The 13154-nt window shown below is 47.0% G+C and overlaps 1 protein-coding gene across 1 annotated transcript in view; it reads left to right on the forward strand.

The window, feature by feature from the left end:
- LOC115087421 (zinc finger protein 347-like) overlaps positions 1–8229 on the forward strand; it is a 71928-nt gene extending 63699 nt beyond the window's left edge. Inside the window, exon 8 of the mRNA XM_029594605.1 lies at positions 8046–8229. Coding sequence (XP_029450465.1) covers positions 8046–8114 — 69 coding nt within the window. The 3' untranslated portion in view covers positions 8115–8229. The remainder of the gene's footprint in view (positions 1–8045) is intronic.
- The last annotated feature ends 4925 nt before the right edge of the window (positions 8230–13154 follow it).

Consider the following 13154-nt stretch of genomic DNA (forward strand, 5'->3'; position numbering starts at 1 on the left):
TCTTCGTACCAAAAGGGACTTCTACGCCAAAAGAATACACGGATTCCTATATGACCCAAAAACACTATTCTCATATGTTGCAGCACTCACCACCCCTATTCCACCGATCATCCCAGAAGAAGAGGCACAAAACAAATCCTCTGAGTTGGCAGTTTTCTTCGACAACAAAATAAAAAATTTACTTATTTCGCTGATATCTGCCAACCCCACTTCAAACTCCCAGCCTCCACCGGACCAAAAACACGCTCCATCGATACACAAACAATCACTAGAATCTTTCGATCCTACATCATCATTGGAAATCGAATCTATCATCAAGAAAATGAAGCCCTCATCGCACCCAATAGACCAAATTCCTTCTCACAATCCCAAACACCATCGCCAAACCTCTGGCTGACATCATAAACCATTCCCTCATTCACGGAACAGTCCCGGACGCCTTAAAAACAGCTTCTCTGAAACCATTACTAAAAAAAACCTAACCTGGACCCATCCAACCCCATAAATTTCCGCCCCATTGCCAACCTACCTTTCATAGCCAAGATAATGGAAAAACTTGTCAATACTCGACTCACAGACTACCTCGACTCCCATGACATTCTACACCCATCACAATTCGGATTCAGGAAACGCAGAAACACAGAATCTCTTCTACTCTCATTTACGGACAACATCCTGATGGGCCTCGACAAAGGTCAATCATACTTGCTGGCCCTGCTAGACATCTCGGCAGCATTCGACACAGTTAACCACACAATCCTCATCAACCGTCTGATGGAAATAGGCATCTCTGGTTCTGCACTCCTTTGGTTAAAATCCTTTCTAAGCGACAGGTATTATAAAGTAAAAATAATCAACAAAGAGTCTCCCCCCTGTAGCGGCCAAGCAAGGAGTTCCCCAGGGTTCCTCGCTCTCACCGACCCTGTTCAACATATATCTTCTCCCGCTATGCCAACTACTCAATAACCTCAAACTCACCTATTTCATTTATGCGGACGACGTGCAGATCCTAATCCCCATCAAGGATCCCATCTCCGACACTCTAAACTATTGGAATAGCTGCCTTCACGCTATCAACCTCCTTCTCACAAGCCTCAGCCTTGTTCTCAATACATTCAAGACTGAACTGCTGGTCATCTCCCCCAACGATAATAACCCTCTAGCCAACACTACAAATACTCCATTAGTAAATCAAGTGAGAGACCTTGGAGCCATCCTAGACTCCAGAATGAACCTTAAAAAATTCATTAACACCACCACTAAAGAAGGCTTTTACAAACTACGGGTCCTAAAACATTAAGACCTCTCCTACACTTTCATGACTACCGTTCGGTTCTTCAAGCCATACTATTCTCAAAGATTGATTATTGTAATGCGCCGCTGCTCGGTCTCCCGGCCTCCTCTACCAAACCTCTTCAGATGCTGCAGAACGCTGCAGCCAGGATCCTCACAAACTCTCGCCGAATGGACCACGTCACACAGATTCTAAAAATACTTCACTGGCTACCCATCCGCTACAGAATTCTCTTCAAGACACTGACCATCATTCACAAAACCATTTTTCAGCAATCCTCTCTCCAACTCACCATACCCCTCAAACCACATTCTTCAACAAGACCAACCAGATCTGCATACAGAGACTCCCTCCAGGTTCCCCCGAACAAATCTGCTATACACAACGCCATTGAAAAACGAGCACTATCAACTGCTGGTCCGCATCACTGGAATTCTCTCCCGCCAGATCTCCGCCAGGAACATTGTCACATCACATTCAGAAAAAAATTAAAAACATGGCTGTTCGCTCAAGCATATCCTTGAAGAAGCCATACGGTAACCCACACGGACCAACACCCCACGGTTGCGCCCTCTTTCCACCTCACAAAGGAACTGTTTTCTGCTAACTGCGCTCTTATACAACTTGACTAATTGACTCCTCTGTATATATTGTATATAATTTTTACCATGTAAGCAATTGTTCTCTGCTTACACGCACTGCTCTCCAGTTAGAAATTGTTAATCTATCCCTTTTTTTTCTAACAACCTTGTTCCACATTCCCTGTTGTAATGTAACTTTCGCTCTCAGTGTTAACTGGTTTACCCCCTAGTTTATTGTAAACCAGTACGATAAGACCTGGTCTTGAGCATTGGTATATTAAAAGAATTTAAATAAATAAAATAAAATAAATAAATGTTTGTACAGCAAGGCCAGCTTGTCCACAGTACATGCAGAGGCCCAATCTTTTTCGTGTTCTTCTCTCTTTAGAAGTCAGGTGACTGTGGCCTAGTTGCATTCTTTTTCGCCAGCAACAGGATTAGACTGAATAGGCTTAGATACGGCTTTGACTCGGACTTCTCCCTGGCTAGGTCTCCTGGAACTCCTGACCTCTTGAACCTTATCCCGAAGTCGGTGATCAATTCTTGTGGCCAACTTCATCAGGTCCTCTAAGGTCTCAGGCATCTCTCGAGACGCCAGTTCGTCTTTCAGCCAGGAGTTCAGGCCTTCAACGAAGAGTGTCTTCAGGCATCTCGAGACCTAATTTAACTCTGAAGCCATCGTCTTAAATTCCATGGCGAAGTCTGGTAAAGGTTTATTACCTTGCTTCAGATGAACCAATGTAGATCCTGTTGTCGTGTACTGAGCAGGGTCATCAAATACCGGGTTTTTACAACTGTTTAAATCTGTAAGATCCTTCAGGATGGGATCATCGCACTCCCACAGCGGAGAGGCCCAAGCCAGTGCTCTTCCGTCCAGATAAGACAGGATATATGTGGTCTTGGCATAAGCTGTGGAAAAATGGTTAGGTTGTAGGGCAAAATGCATGCAGCATTGGTTGATAAATCCTCTATATCTCCAAGCTTCCCCTGAGAAGCGTATAGGAGCAGAGAGAGGTACAACAGTCTTAACCATCACTTCTGGCAGTGTTTCTTCTTTACATGTGGAAGTAGAAGCGTTCATCTGTGAGTGCAGTAGATTAAAGGCCACAGTCAAGCTATCCAGTGAGTTCTGTTGTTCAGAGATTCGCTGGGCCAGGCCTGGAATGGCCTGCAATGCGGTGAGCTGAGCCGAATTCATGGAGTTAGCAATCTGTTAGGGTTTTGAGATGTTTGGTGGATTCTTAGGTGCTGCAGTGATGGCCACGCCCATGGGGAGGAGCCCCACGGGGAACTGCAGTACCAGGCTAGACTAGGAAGCACAAACAAAGAGATATACTTTATTGTACAGCTTGTAGAGTTGACCAGAGGTGGCAGTAGTGAGTAGATTCCTGCAGCAGCAGTCTTGGGTCCTCAGCTGAGGAGAACCGTCCCACAATGGTGGTGTAGGGAGCTCCAATGCAGGTTTTCAATAAGGAGCTGTAGGTGAGATAGACTGGTAGATGTTAGTTTACTCACACTCTTGTAGCTGTATTGGTAGAGTTCCCAGCAGGTAGAAGTATTGGTAGCAGGCACCAAGGTAGACAACTAAGGCCCTCAAGGAGCGAGTACCTGGATACTGGATAGGCACCTGGAAAGAAGCATAGGGCCCCCGAGGAGCGGGTACCCAAGTTAGTAGAACCCTGGAGGGTTGAGAGAGCTTCCAGCAGCAGCAGGAAGCGGCAGAGCAGCTTAAACCGGACAAATCCAATCCTTGCTAACTCAAAGTCAGTCAGCAAATGGGCAGCCTAAAAAGTCGGATGATGTGATGTCACTCGAGGGGGACGCCCCGAGGTTCATGCCAATGCTGGAATAAAGACGTGGGTGACGTGCACATGCGCACCCTAGGAGGACCTCAGGTGAATCATGGCGGAATGCCTTGCCATAGCCGTTCCGGGGACGCCAGGGAGTGCGGCAAACAGATGCAGCGGTCACCATCTTCCCGAGGCTGGTGGAGAAAGCATATAATGAGGTGAGGCATTTGGGACGAAGTCGTCTGAGTTCGACAGACACAACAGCAGCGTTCCCTTTATAAACCCTGCCTGATCTGCATTCACCAAATGCTCCATCATAGGCTCTAACCGAAGTTGCAAAACCTTGGCTAGGATCTTATCATCTCCATTAAGGAGCAAAATAGGCCAGTGTGAGCTGGGATCCAAATTATCTCTTCCCTTTTTATGGATTAATGTAATAGCTGCATCTAACATAGAGCTGTCAATCTCAGGGAACTGTTGCAAGTGTTCCAAGATCTTCAACAGCAATGGACCCATGAACCCCTTAGAATCTCTTACAGAAATCTAAGTGAAATCCATCTAGCCTGGACATTTGCCATGAGTTAAGCCAACGATAGTAGCATAAATCTATGCTAAGACTATAGAGGCTGCAAGCTTGCCCACTTGTCTGTCAGAGAGACCAGGGAGATAGACACTGCCTCGGTAGCTATTTATGTCATCCATGGTACATTTTTCTTGCTGTGAATACAAAGCCTCAAAGAAGGCATTAAAAGAAGCATTCATAATCTTGATCTTACAAAAGATTCTTCCCTTACTCATATGGATATTGTGAATTAGTTTATGAGCCACCATCTTCCTAATATCTTTGGCTAATACAGCCCCTACTGTATTCTCATGTTCATATCAATTTTGGTGGGAATAACAAAAGGATTTTGTCTTTCCCCTCCTTCTGGACTGATTTAAATTCCTTCCTAGCGTTTTGCAAAGTACAGAAAACTATTCTGGAATATGTAAACTGATGCTGAGCTTCTAATGACCTTATTTGCCAATACTGCTCTTTCTGCTGCCTGACATGCTTGAGATGACCTGCAAAATGGATTATCTTTCCTCTAAGCATCACTTTAAGCGTTTCCCAGATTATGATAGGGTTTTGTTCTGCCTCTGAATGTACCTCTCGGAATTCCTGACTAGCATTAATGATCATCTCACAAAAGGCCGCGTGTCCCAACAGGGAAGGGTTAAATCTCCATGTTCTCTGTATATCTGACACCTTCAACAAACTAGTGGCATCAGTACTGAATGATGGTCAGAGATGGAGTTTGTTAATATATCCACTTTTGTAAACCGTTGTGATCTTTATTTGGAACAACAGTATATAAAATGTATAAGTAAATAAATAAATCCATGGGACCAGCAATTGTGAGAAAGGAACTTGTCCAGAGGAAAAAAATAATTCAGCTGTATGTATTATGTCTAGGGGAATATAGCAGGTGAAGTCTGTGCCTGAGGGGTACTGAATCCATCAAAAATCCAGTAAGTGTAGCAGCTCCATTAGAAACCAGAGCCCCTTAGTCTGACTGCCTGATTGTAATGGTCCAGAAGATCTGTCTATGAGGGTCTAAGCAAGCGTTCCAATCTCTTCCGACTTACAGGCCGATACAGTACAGAGCGCTCCAGCGGAGGGCACTGTTAACCTGCGATTGGACACACGTTTTGGACGCGCTAGCTTTACCCCTTATTCAGAAAGGGGTAATAGCGCGTCCAAAACGCGCATCCAACCCCCCCGAACCTAATAGTGCCTGCAACATGCAAATGCATGTTGATGGCCCTATTAGGTATTCCCGTGCGATACAGAAAGTAAAATGTGCAGCCAAGCCGCACATTTTACTTTCAGAAATTAGCGCCTACCCAAAGGTAGGCGCTAATTTCTCCGGGCACTGGGAAAGTGCACAGAAAAGCAGTAAAAACTTCTTTTCTGTGCACCCTCCGACTTAATATCTTGGCGAAAACCGGACGCTCAATCCCGCTGACAGCTGCCGCTCCTATCAAAAAAGAGGCGCTAGGGACGCTTTTTACCGCCAGCCCTAATTAAAATAAATTAAAATACTATATCGTGAACAGGAGAGTGGCCTGCTCGCCCGCTCTCCCGCAATTTTACTGTATCGGCCCGTAAATATGGGAGGGAAGAAAAGGACTCCAGTTTCTGTCAGTTTTCTAAAAAAAATTCCCCGATTCTCATTTGGGCCATATATATTAGCTAGAGCAACTTATCTCAAAGAGTGTCCCAAAACTATGTGTTCTGGCTCAGTTAAAACATCCATGTTTTATCATCCAGGCAGCTAAACTTTCCCTCCAATCAGTCCTCAAGATAAAGATTCTGTAAGTTGAAATTATTTATTGTACAGGTAAATTCTACTTACAATTGTTGCATTTCAAATGCAAGCCCCAGGCAAGAATCTTTGGTAACTGGAGACAAGGTAGGAGAAGGGAGAAGGGAGTTTCTTGTGTTGCAGGTGTTGGTTTATGGTAGAGGTAAGAAGGATGAAGAATATGAGGCTGATTTAGTCTTTAGAAGGCGATAAAGGGAAGGTAAAATCCGATCTGTTTCAGGGGGTATCACAGAGCGCTGCTACTCTGAGGCAAGCATAGAGCAAACTGAACTCTCGTCGAGAGCTGCTAAAGGAAATGCCTCCACAAGCTGAAGGCAGGGTCCAATGGCAGCGAGCTTAAGAACCATGTGACACAGGGGGAGCATGAAGGGCAGTCCCTTGAGCCTATAAGGCACCTTGGAAGCTTAAGTTAGATTGAGTGGGATTCAAGCTCTTCCGATGGTGAGAGAAAGTGAAGGGGGAAGGGAGCTTCTCTTAAAGGCAAAGGCTCACAGATTTTTATCATAGGTTATAAACAGTGTTTCAGTATTAAGAATCCTCAGAAGGGAGGACTGCACTAAACACAGTTAAACTACAATATACACAGATACAAACATGTACCACTGCTGGGGACAGAACACTATGAAACATCACTAGGGATTGGGTGACTAGTATTGGAAAAGCTAGGTGAATCAATATGCATACACCCCTATTTTTGATGTTATAAGAAGAAGAAAATGCTTGACCTACCCAGTTCCTTTTCTGAGGTGAGTTTCCAGTAATAGCACCACCACGACAACACGTTTCTTGAAAAAAAAAAAAATCCAGAACTCTTATATTTAATAGGTGTACCTATCCCCCCATATTTAGAGAAAAAAAATTGCCAATGAATTAACCATATTTACCCATTAAGATTCAAAGAGTTATGTAACAGCAATGACGATTCGCCTCTACCCTGTCAAGTTTTCATTCCTTTAATCCAAACTCCCCCCCCCCCAACCAAACAGACTGTAACCTTCCAATATAACTTCTCCCAGCCCATATTTCCCCCTCACCTTCAATGCCATTAAATCCAACCCTCCCCCAATTAATGCCGACTTTCCACAGAGCTAGAGAATAACTCAGTTCTGGGAAAGTCGTCAACAAGCCAGCAACACCCCAAAAAACCACCATTGTTCAACTCCCCACCATCCAGCCTAAACCTTCTATCAAGTTTCAAGGTCCTCAAAGTGAGCGTAAAGTGCCAAGCATCACTGCAAAGTCGGCTCCTGTTACTGCCTACTGAGCATCACCAGCAGAAACTCAAGACATATCCACAGTTGCAGAGAGTCCTTTGGCCAGAGTTGTGCATCTGTAGATAGATGAAGCCACACTTCCCAGTCATTTAAAAAGTGGCGATCAGCCTTCAGGATAATATCTTCATCACTGCCCCGAAGTATGCTCCCTCCTCTGCAGGTCAGTAATCCTCCTCAGCAGGAGGTCATGGTCATGATCCCAATGATCTTTTAGTACAGCAATATTAATTTTAATAAAAAAATGTATAGCCTGCTATTCTACAATTCAAAGCAGAGTACAGTAAAACATACATAAAATGAGTAACAAATTAACATAATAATAAAACACAAAACAATAATAAAATATAATTTTTAAAAAGTCAGTAATAATAAGTTTCCAGTGGATGACCCGTGCCTCCTTTCTGTGCCTTTCAGTATGTAGGCTTTTCTGACATCTGCACATCACAACCAGCGACAAGACACGTAACCATTTCCAGTTCTGTTTTACAGAACCTGTATTTGTCTGTTTTTACCATCTTCTCCATAGTTCACTACCATGCACTGCAATTATCAATCCCTCTTCTTTAGGTTTAAGTTCACCTCTCTTTAGCAATTCCAGTGGCAGGGTTTGATCTACATTTGATTGCTGAAGTAACTCTTTGCATGTCCCACTGTATTTGTGGTTTTGGCACTTGTTTTTTCTGTTTGCTTATCGAGCTCTTTAAAGAATTTTTTCTTTTGTTTGTTTTAATTTTCAGTTTCTGTCAAAAGCAGCGTCTACACATATCATGACAACTATGAATCTCATTTATCAACCAGGGGAATGATGTCAGTCTCTCAGATTAACTTATAAAGTTCTTCTTAATTATTACATTATGCCAAAGAAAGCTTCCTTCTGGAACTCAGAGTGTAAAATGTACAAACAACCTATCAAAGTCTGTTTGGAAGCTTTTTTTTTTTTTTTATCAAGTCATTGGCACCCAATAAAATTAAAACTAATTTTGTGTCATTCTTACACATTTTCATGATTTCTGATTGCATCTCTTGGTACTTAAGGATCTTCTCTCTTTCCATATGTAGTACATAAAGGAAAATTGGTTCTTACCTGCTAAGTTTTGTTCCTGTAATATAGCAGATCATTCCAGACCAGTGGGTTGTGTATCCCTACCAGCAGATAGAATGAGAGAACAAAAACTTTGGACACTGCTACATAAGAGAGAGTGCCACCTGCAGTACCTCAGTATCGGCCTGTACCCAAGCCCTTGAAACTAAACTTCAACCAAGGGCGACTAATCCCTGCCAACTAACTAGAGGTCTAGGTTACCCGAAACCAACGAAACATACACCAGTAAGCCACCAGCCCTGCTGTTTAATTGGAATCCAATCATTCCTTCAGAATACTAAAAGCTCCACAGACTGTCTTTCGGAGTCAGAACGGGGTGGGCCTATGGAATGATCTGCTGTATTACAGGAATGAAAATTAGCAGGTAAGAACCAAATTTCCTTTCCTGTACATACTCAGATCATTCCAGACCAGTGGGATGTACCCAAGCCACCTTATACTGGGCGGGCCTCCAAAAGACCTGCTCACAAAACACTCTCACCGCTTGACGTCTCCTCCTGCGCCCTGATATCCAAAGATAAAACTTGGTGAAAGTGTGAAGGGAAGACCAGACAGCTGCCCTACAAATCTCCTGCAGAGAAAGAAGTTGACACTCCGCCCAGGTGGCCACCTGTACCCTTGTGGAGTGGGCCCTCAACCCCACAGGAGCCTACTTTCCTTTAGAAATTTACGCGGAAGCAATAACTTCCCAAATTCATCTAGAAATGATAGCTTTCGATGCTTTGTCTCCCTTTTTGGCCCTGGCAAATAAGACAAAGAGATGGTCTGACCATCGAAAAGCATTAGAAACCTCCAGATAGTGGAGAAGGACACACCGCACGTCCAACTAATGCAGCTCCCTCTCCCAGGAGGAATCACAGGACCAGTCCAGAAAAGCTGGAAGTTCCACCGTCTGATTGACATGGAAAGAAGAGACCACTTTGGGCACGAAGGAAGGAACTGTTCGCAAGGATACCCTGTCCCGGTAAATTCTCAGGAAAGGGTCTCTACAGGATAAGGCTTGCAGCTCCGAAATCCTCCATGCCGAACAGATAGCCACCAGGAATACTGTCTTCAGAGTCAAATCCTTCAATGACGCCCTCTTCAACGGTTCAAACGGTGCTTCACATAGAGGGCGGAGTACCAAATTTAAGCTCCACTTCGGACATACTTTGCGCACTGGACGCAAATGCTTCGCTCCTCTAAGAAACCTGATGATATCCAGATGCGTCGTCAGCTTCTGACCCTGAGCAACATCTCGGAGGGCTCCCAAAGCAGCTACCTGAACTTAAAGCGAGTTAAAGGCTAAGCCCTTAGTTAATCCTTGCTGCAGGAAATCCAAAATCTGAGACACCCCTACAGCCACGGGGCTCAGGTTCCTCTGCAAACACTAACCTTCAAACACCTGCCAAACCCTGGCATACGCCATAGACGTAGCAGGCCTCCTAGCCTGAAGAAGAGTGGAAATTACTGACTTAGAATACCCTTTTAGACGTAACCTCCGCCTCTGAAAAGCCAAGCTGCGAGACAGAAGTGATCGACCCAATCCGAGAATATAGGCCCCTGACACAGAAGACACGGAAGATCAGCCAGACGAAGAGGGCCATCCTCCACCAGTCATTCCAGATCCGCGACCCATGGACACCTGGGCCATTCCGGAGCCACAAGCACCACGGACCCGCGATGCAACTCTATCCACCTGAGAACGTGGCCTATGAGAGGCTGGGGGGGGAGAGACATGGAGAAGAAATCCTGTGGGCCATGGACACACCAGAGCATCGAGCATCGAGCCCCACTGATCCATGTTCCCTCCTTTGACAAAAAATGAACCATTTTCGAGTTGGCTTGAGTCGCCATCTGGTCCAACTGTGGAGCGCTCCGCAGGAGGGACTGGACAAATGATGTTGAGATCGAGTAACCTCTGGAGAGTCGCCCACACGGCCTCTTGCCTGCTGCGAGATTCTACAAAGTCATCCTGAACTGGAAACAAGAAATCTAGAGCGTAACTGTGCCGGACTACCTCCAAGACCCTCCTGCCTGAGGTAATCTTCTCCCACTCCTCGTAGAAGCTGGATAATCTGTCTTCTACAGCTTCTACGTGTGAGTGGGGGCCCCTGGCCTCACTGGGGAAGCTTACCGCCTCCTAAGCCCTGACTTGTATCATTTCTGGGAGCCCGACGACCTCCACAAAAGGACTGCAGACGACCAGAGCCTTGCCTGGACCCAGGAGGAGGAACTCTTCCTGGGAGACCTTAATCCCCAACTCTTCTAAAACTTGGGGAATCAATGGGCGCAGCTCCTCCAGCTTGAACAGCCGGACAACTCGAGGGTCATCCCCTCCGGGATTGGGAATCCATCCATGACCAGGTCATCCGTGTTGGGATCTCCCAGGTCTGGGGAGGGATCAAATCCCGGGACCATCCCCTGTGTGTCTAGGGGGCCACCTTGCAGCGCTCCCAAAGCGTCCCCGCTGGAGGCCGGGTCATCCTGCACCTGATGGAGACCCAGGGGCCGCAGGGGAATCCTGAGAAGAACATTTGGATCCCCCGCTGGACGGGTCCACCGACCGCAATGCTGTCCTTTTAATTCCGGATCTTTGATTGGCCAAAAAGGCCTGATGAAGAAGCAGCACAAATTCAGGAAAGAAGTCCACAGACTGCTCCCCACCTCCTGTGGGGCTTGGGCTGTACAGCGTCGTACGGAGGCACGCAAACCAAAAAAAGAGGGAGAAACACAGACCGCTTATCAAAGGGTCTTTAGTTCAGCCCTTTCCAGCTCCGGCCTGCCACGAAAACAGTCCCGGGTCTCCGGAGGGAGTGGATTCTTCACCCGTCTCACTAATTTTTTTTTTTGGTCCTCATAAATTTTCGCACGCTTTTCAGGCAGCTCCGCGATCTCCATGCCGCGCGCTTCCACCTGCATGGCCTGCGGGGAGTCAGGGGCACGGCTCTCCCAAGAGGGTCCCTGCTCCCGGTGCATTCCCAGGGGCGAGGGACCCTCTCGGCAGCCAATTGTAACACGGGGCTCCCCCTTAAAGCGATCGTGCGAACCGCGATGAGTCCCGGCGGCAGAGGCCTGCCCCGCTCCCACTTGGCGAGGGAGCTGCGGCCATTTTGCCCGCGCCGAGCACAGACACTGATGCAGCGTCGGAAGGGGATGATTTCCCTCCTTCCTCTCCGCCGGCCTTAAGTCCCCAGCACACCCGCGATTTCACATCAGATTCAGCCCCTCCCTTGCCTCGGCCTGCGGGGAGGGCCTTACAGAGACCACCTCCATTTTCTTCCCATTTTGTTCTTTGAATGCATAAAGCCTATTTAGAGGCTGAGGCGGATTGGGAAGAATCGCCTCTCCCTCCGTCTAAGCTTTTCAAGCCCGCTCCAGACCCGGGGAAGGCAGGAGCTCATCTTCCCTGTCCGGCTGCGGAACCTGACCTTCATGAGGCTACGGACCCCCCCAGGACTCCTTCACTCTGGACATGGGCGGAGATGTGGACACACATGTACCGGTAGATGGGGATGATCCACAAATACTTCGCTTGTTTAGCAAGGACGAGCTGGATCCTTTAATTCCACAATTGTTGCGGGAGCTGGAGATCCTGGCACCACAACCAGAGGCGGATTCTTCTCCAGGAGATTCTGTTTAGCGGGCCTTCGAGGTCCACCGCAAATTTTTCCATTTCACCCTAAGTTGTTTCAAATTGTATCCAGGGAATGGGATTTCCCCGAAGCCTCATTAAGGGTCAGCAGGGCTATGGAGAAGCTTTATCCACTACCGAGCGAATCCTTAAACCTTCTCAAGCTTCCCAAGGTGGACTCTGCGGTCACAGCTGTAATTAAGCATACCACCATTCCCGTGACTGGCGGAACAGCGCTTAAGGATCTTCAGGATCGGAAGCTGGAGATCTTACTGAAACGCATTTTTGAGGTCTCTGTGCTGGGCGTCCGAGCCGCAGTATGTAGCAGTCTCATGCAGAGGGCCACTCTCCGCTGGGTTCAACAGTTGCTTACGGCCCAGGAGCTCCCCCCGGAGGAGGCAGAGCAGGCCAACCGCATGGAGTCTGTGGTTGCCTACACAGCAGTCGCTTTATATGATCTTCTACGAACTTCTGCATGCACTATGTCATTGGCGATCTTTGTAGAGAGCGCTGCTTTCCCGCTGGGATCCCAAGTCGGAAGACTATCATTTGCCCTTACCATTAATCGAACCGACCAGGACCAGTCTCAGTTGGTGGTTGGTACTGCGGCACTTTCTTCAAGGGGTGAACTTGGAACCTCCACCTTGGATCATCGTTACGACGGATGCCAGTCCGACAGGTTGGGGAGAAGTCTGTCAATCCAGGTCAACGCAGGACGGTGGTCCCCTCGACAGGCCAAATGGTCGATCAATCGGTTGGAAACCAGGGCAGTTCGCCTGGCACTACAGCAATTTCTTCCCTTGATCCATCACAGGGCAGTCAGAATTCTTTCCGACAATGCAACAACCGTGGCTTACATAAACCGACAAGGGGGGTACAAGAAGTTGTCCGGTGGCCTCCGAAGCGGATTTGTTGATGGCCTGGGCGGAATGCCACCTGACCCGTATCGCGGCTTCTCACATCACAGGCGTGGACAATGTCCAGGCGGATTTTCTCAGCCGACAGCGTCTGGATCCAGGAGAGTGGGAGCTGTCTTCTGAGGCGATGCGGCTCATAACTCGCCGCTGGGGGACTCCACGCTTGGATTTGATGGCGACTCGGCTGAAAACCAAAGCGGCTTGATTCTTCAAT

This window comes from Rhinatrema bivittatum, chromosome 3 (assembly GCF_901001135.1).
Source record: "Rhinatrema bivittatum chromosome 3, aRhiBiv1.1, whole genome shotgun sequence".
Classification (NCBI taxonomy): Eukaryota; Metazoa; Chordata; class Amphibia; order Gymnophiona; family Rhinatrematidae; genus Rhinatrema; species Rhinatrema bivittatum.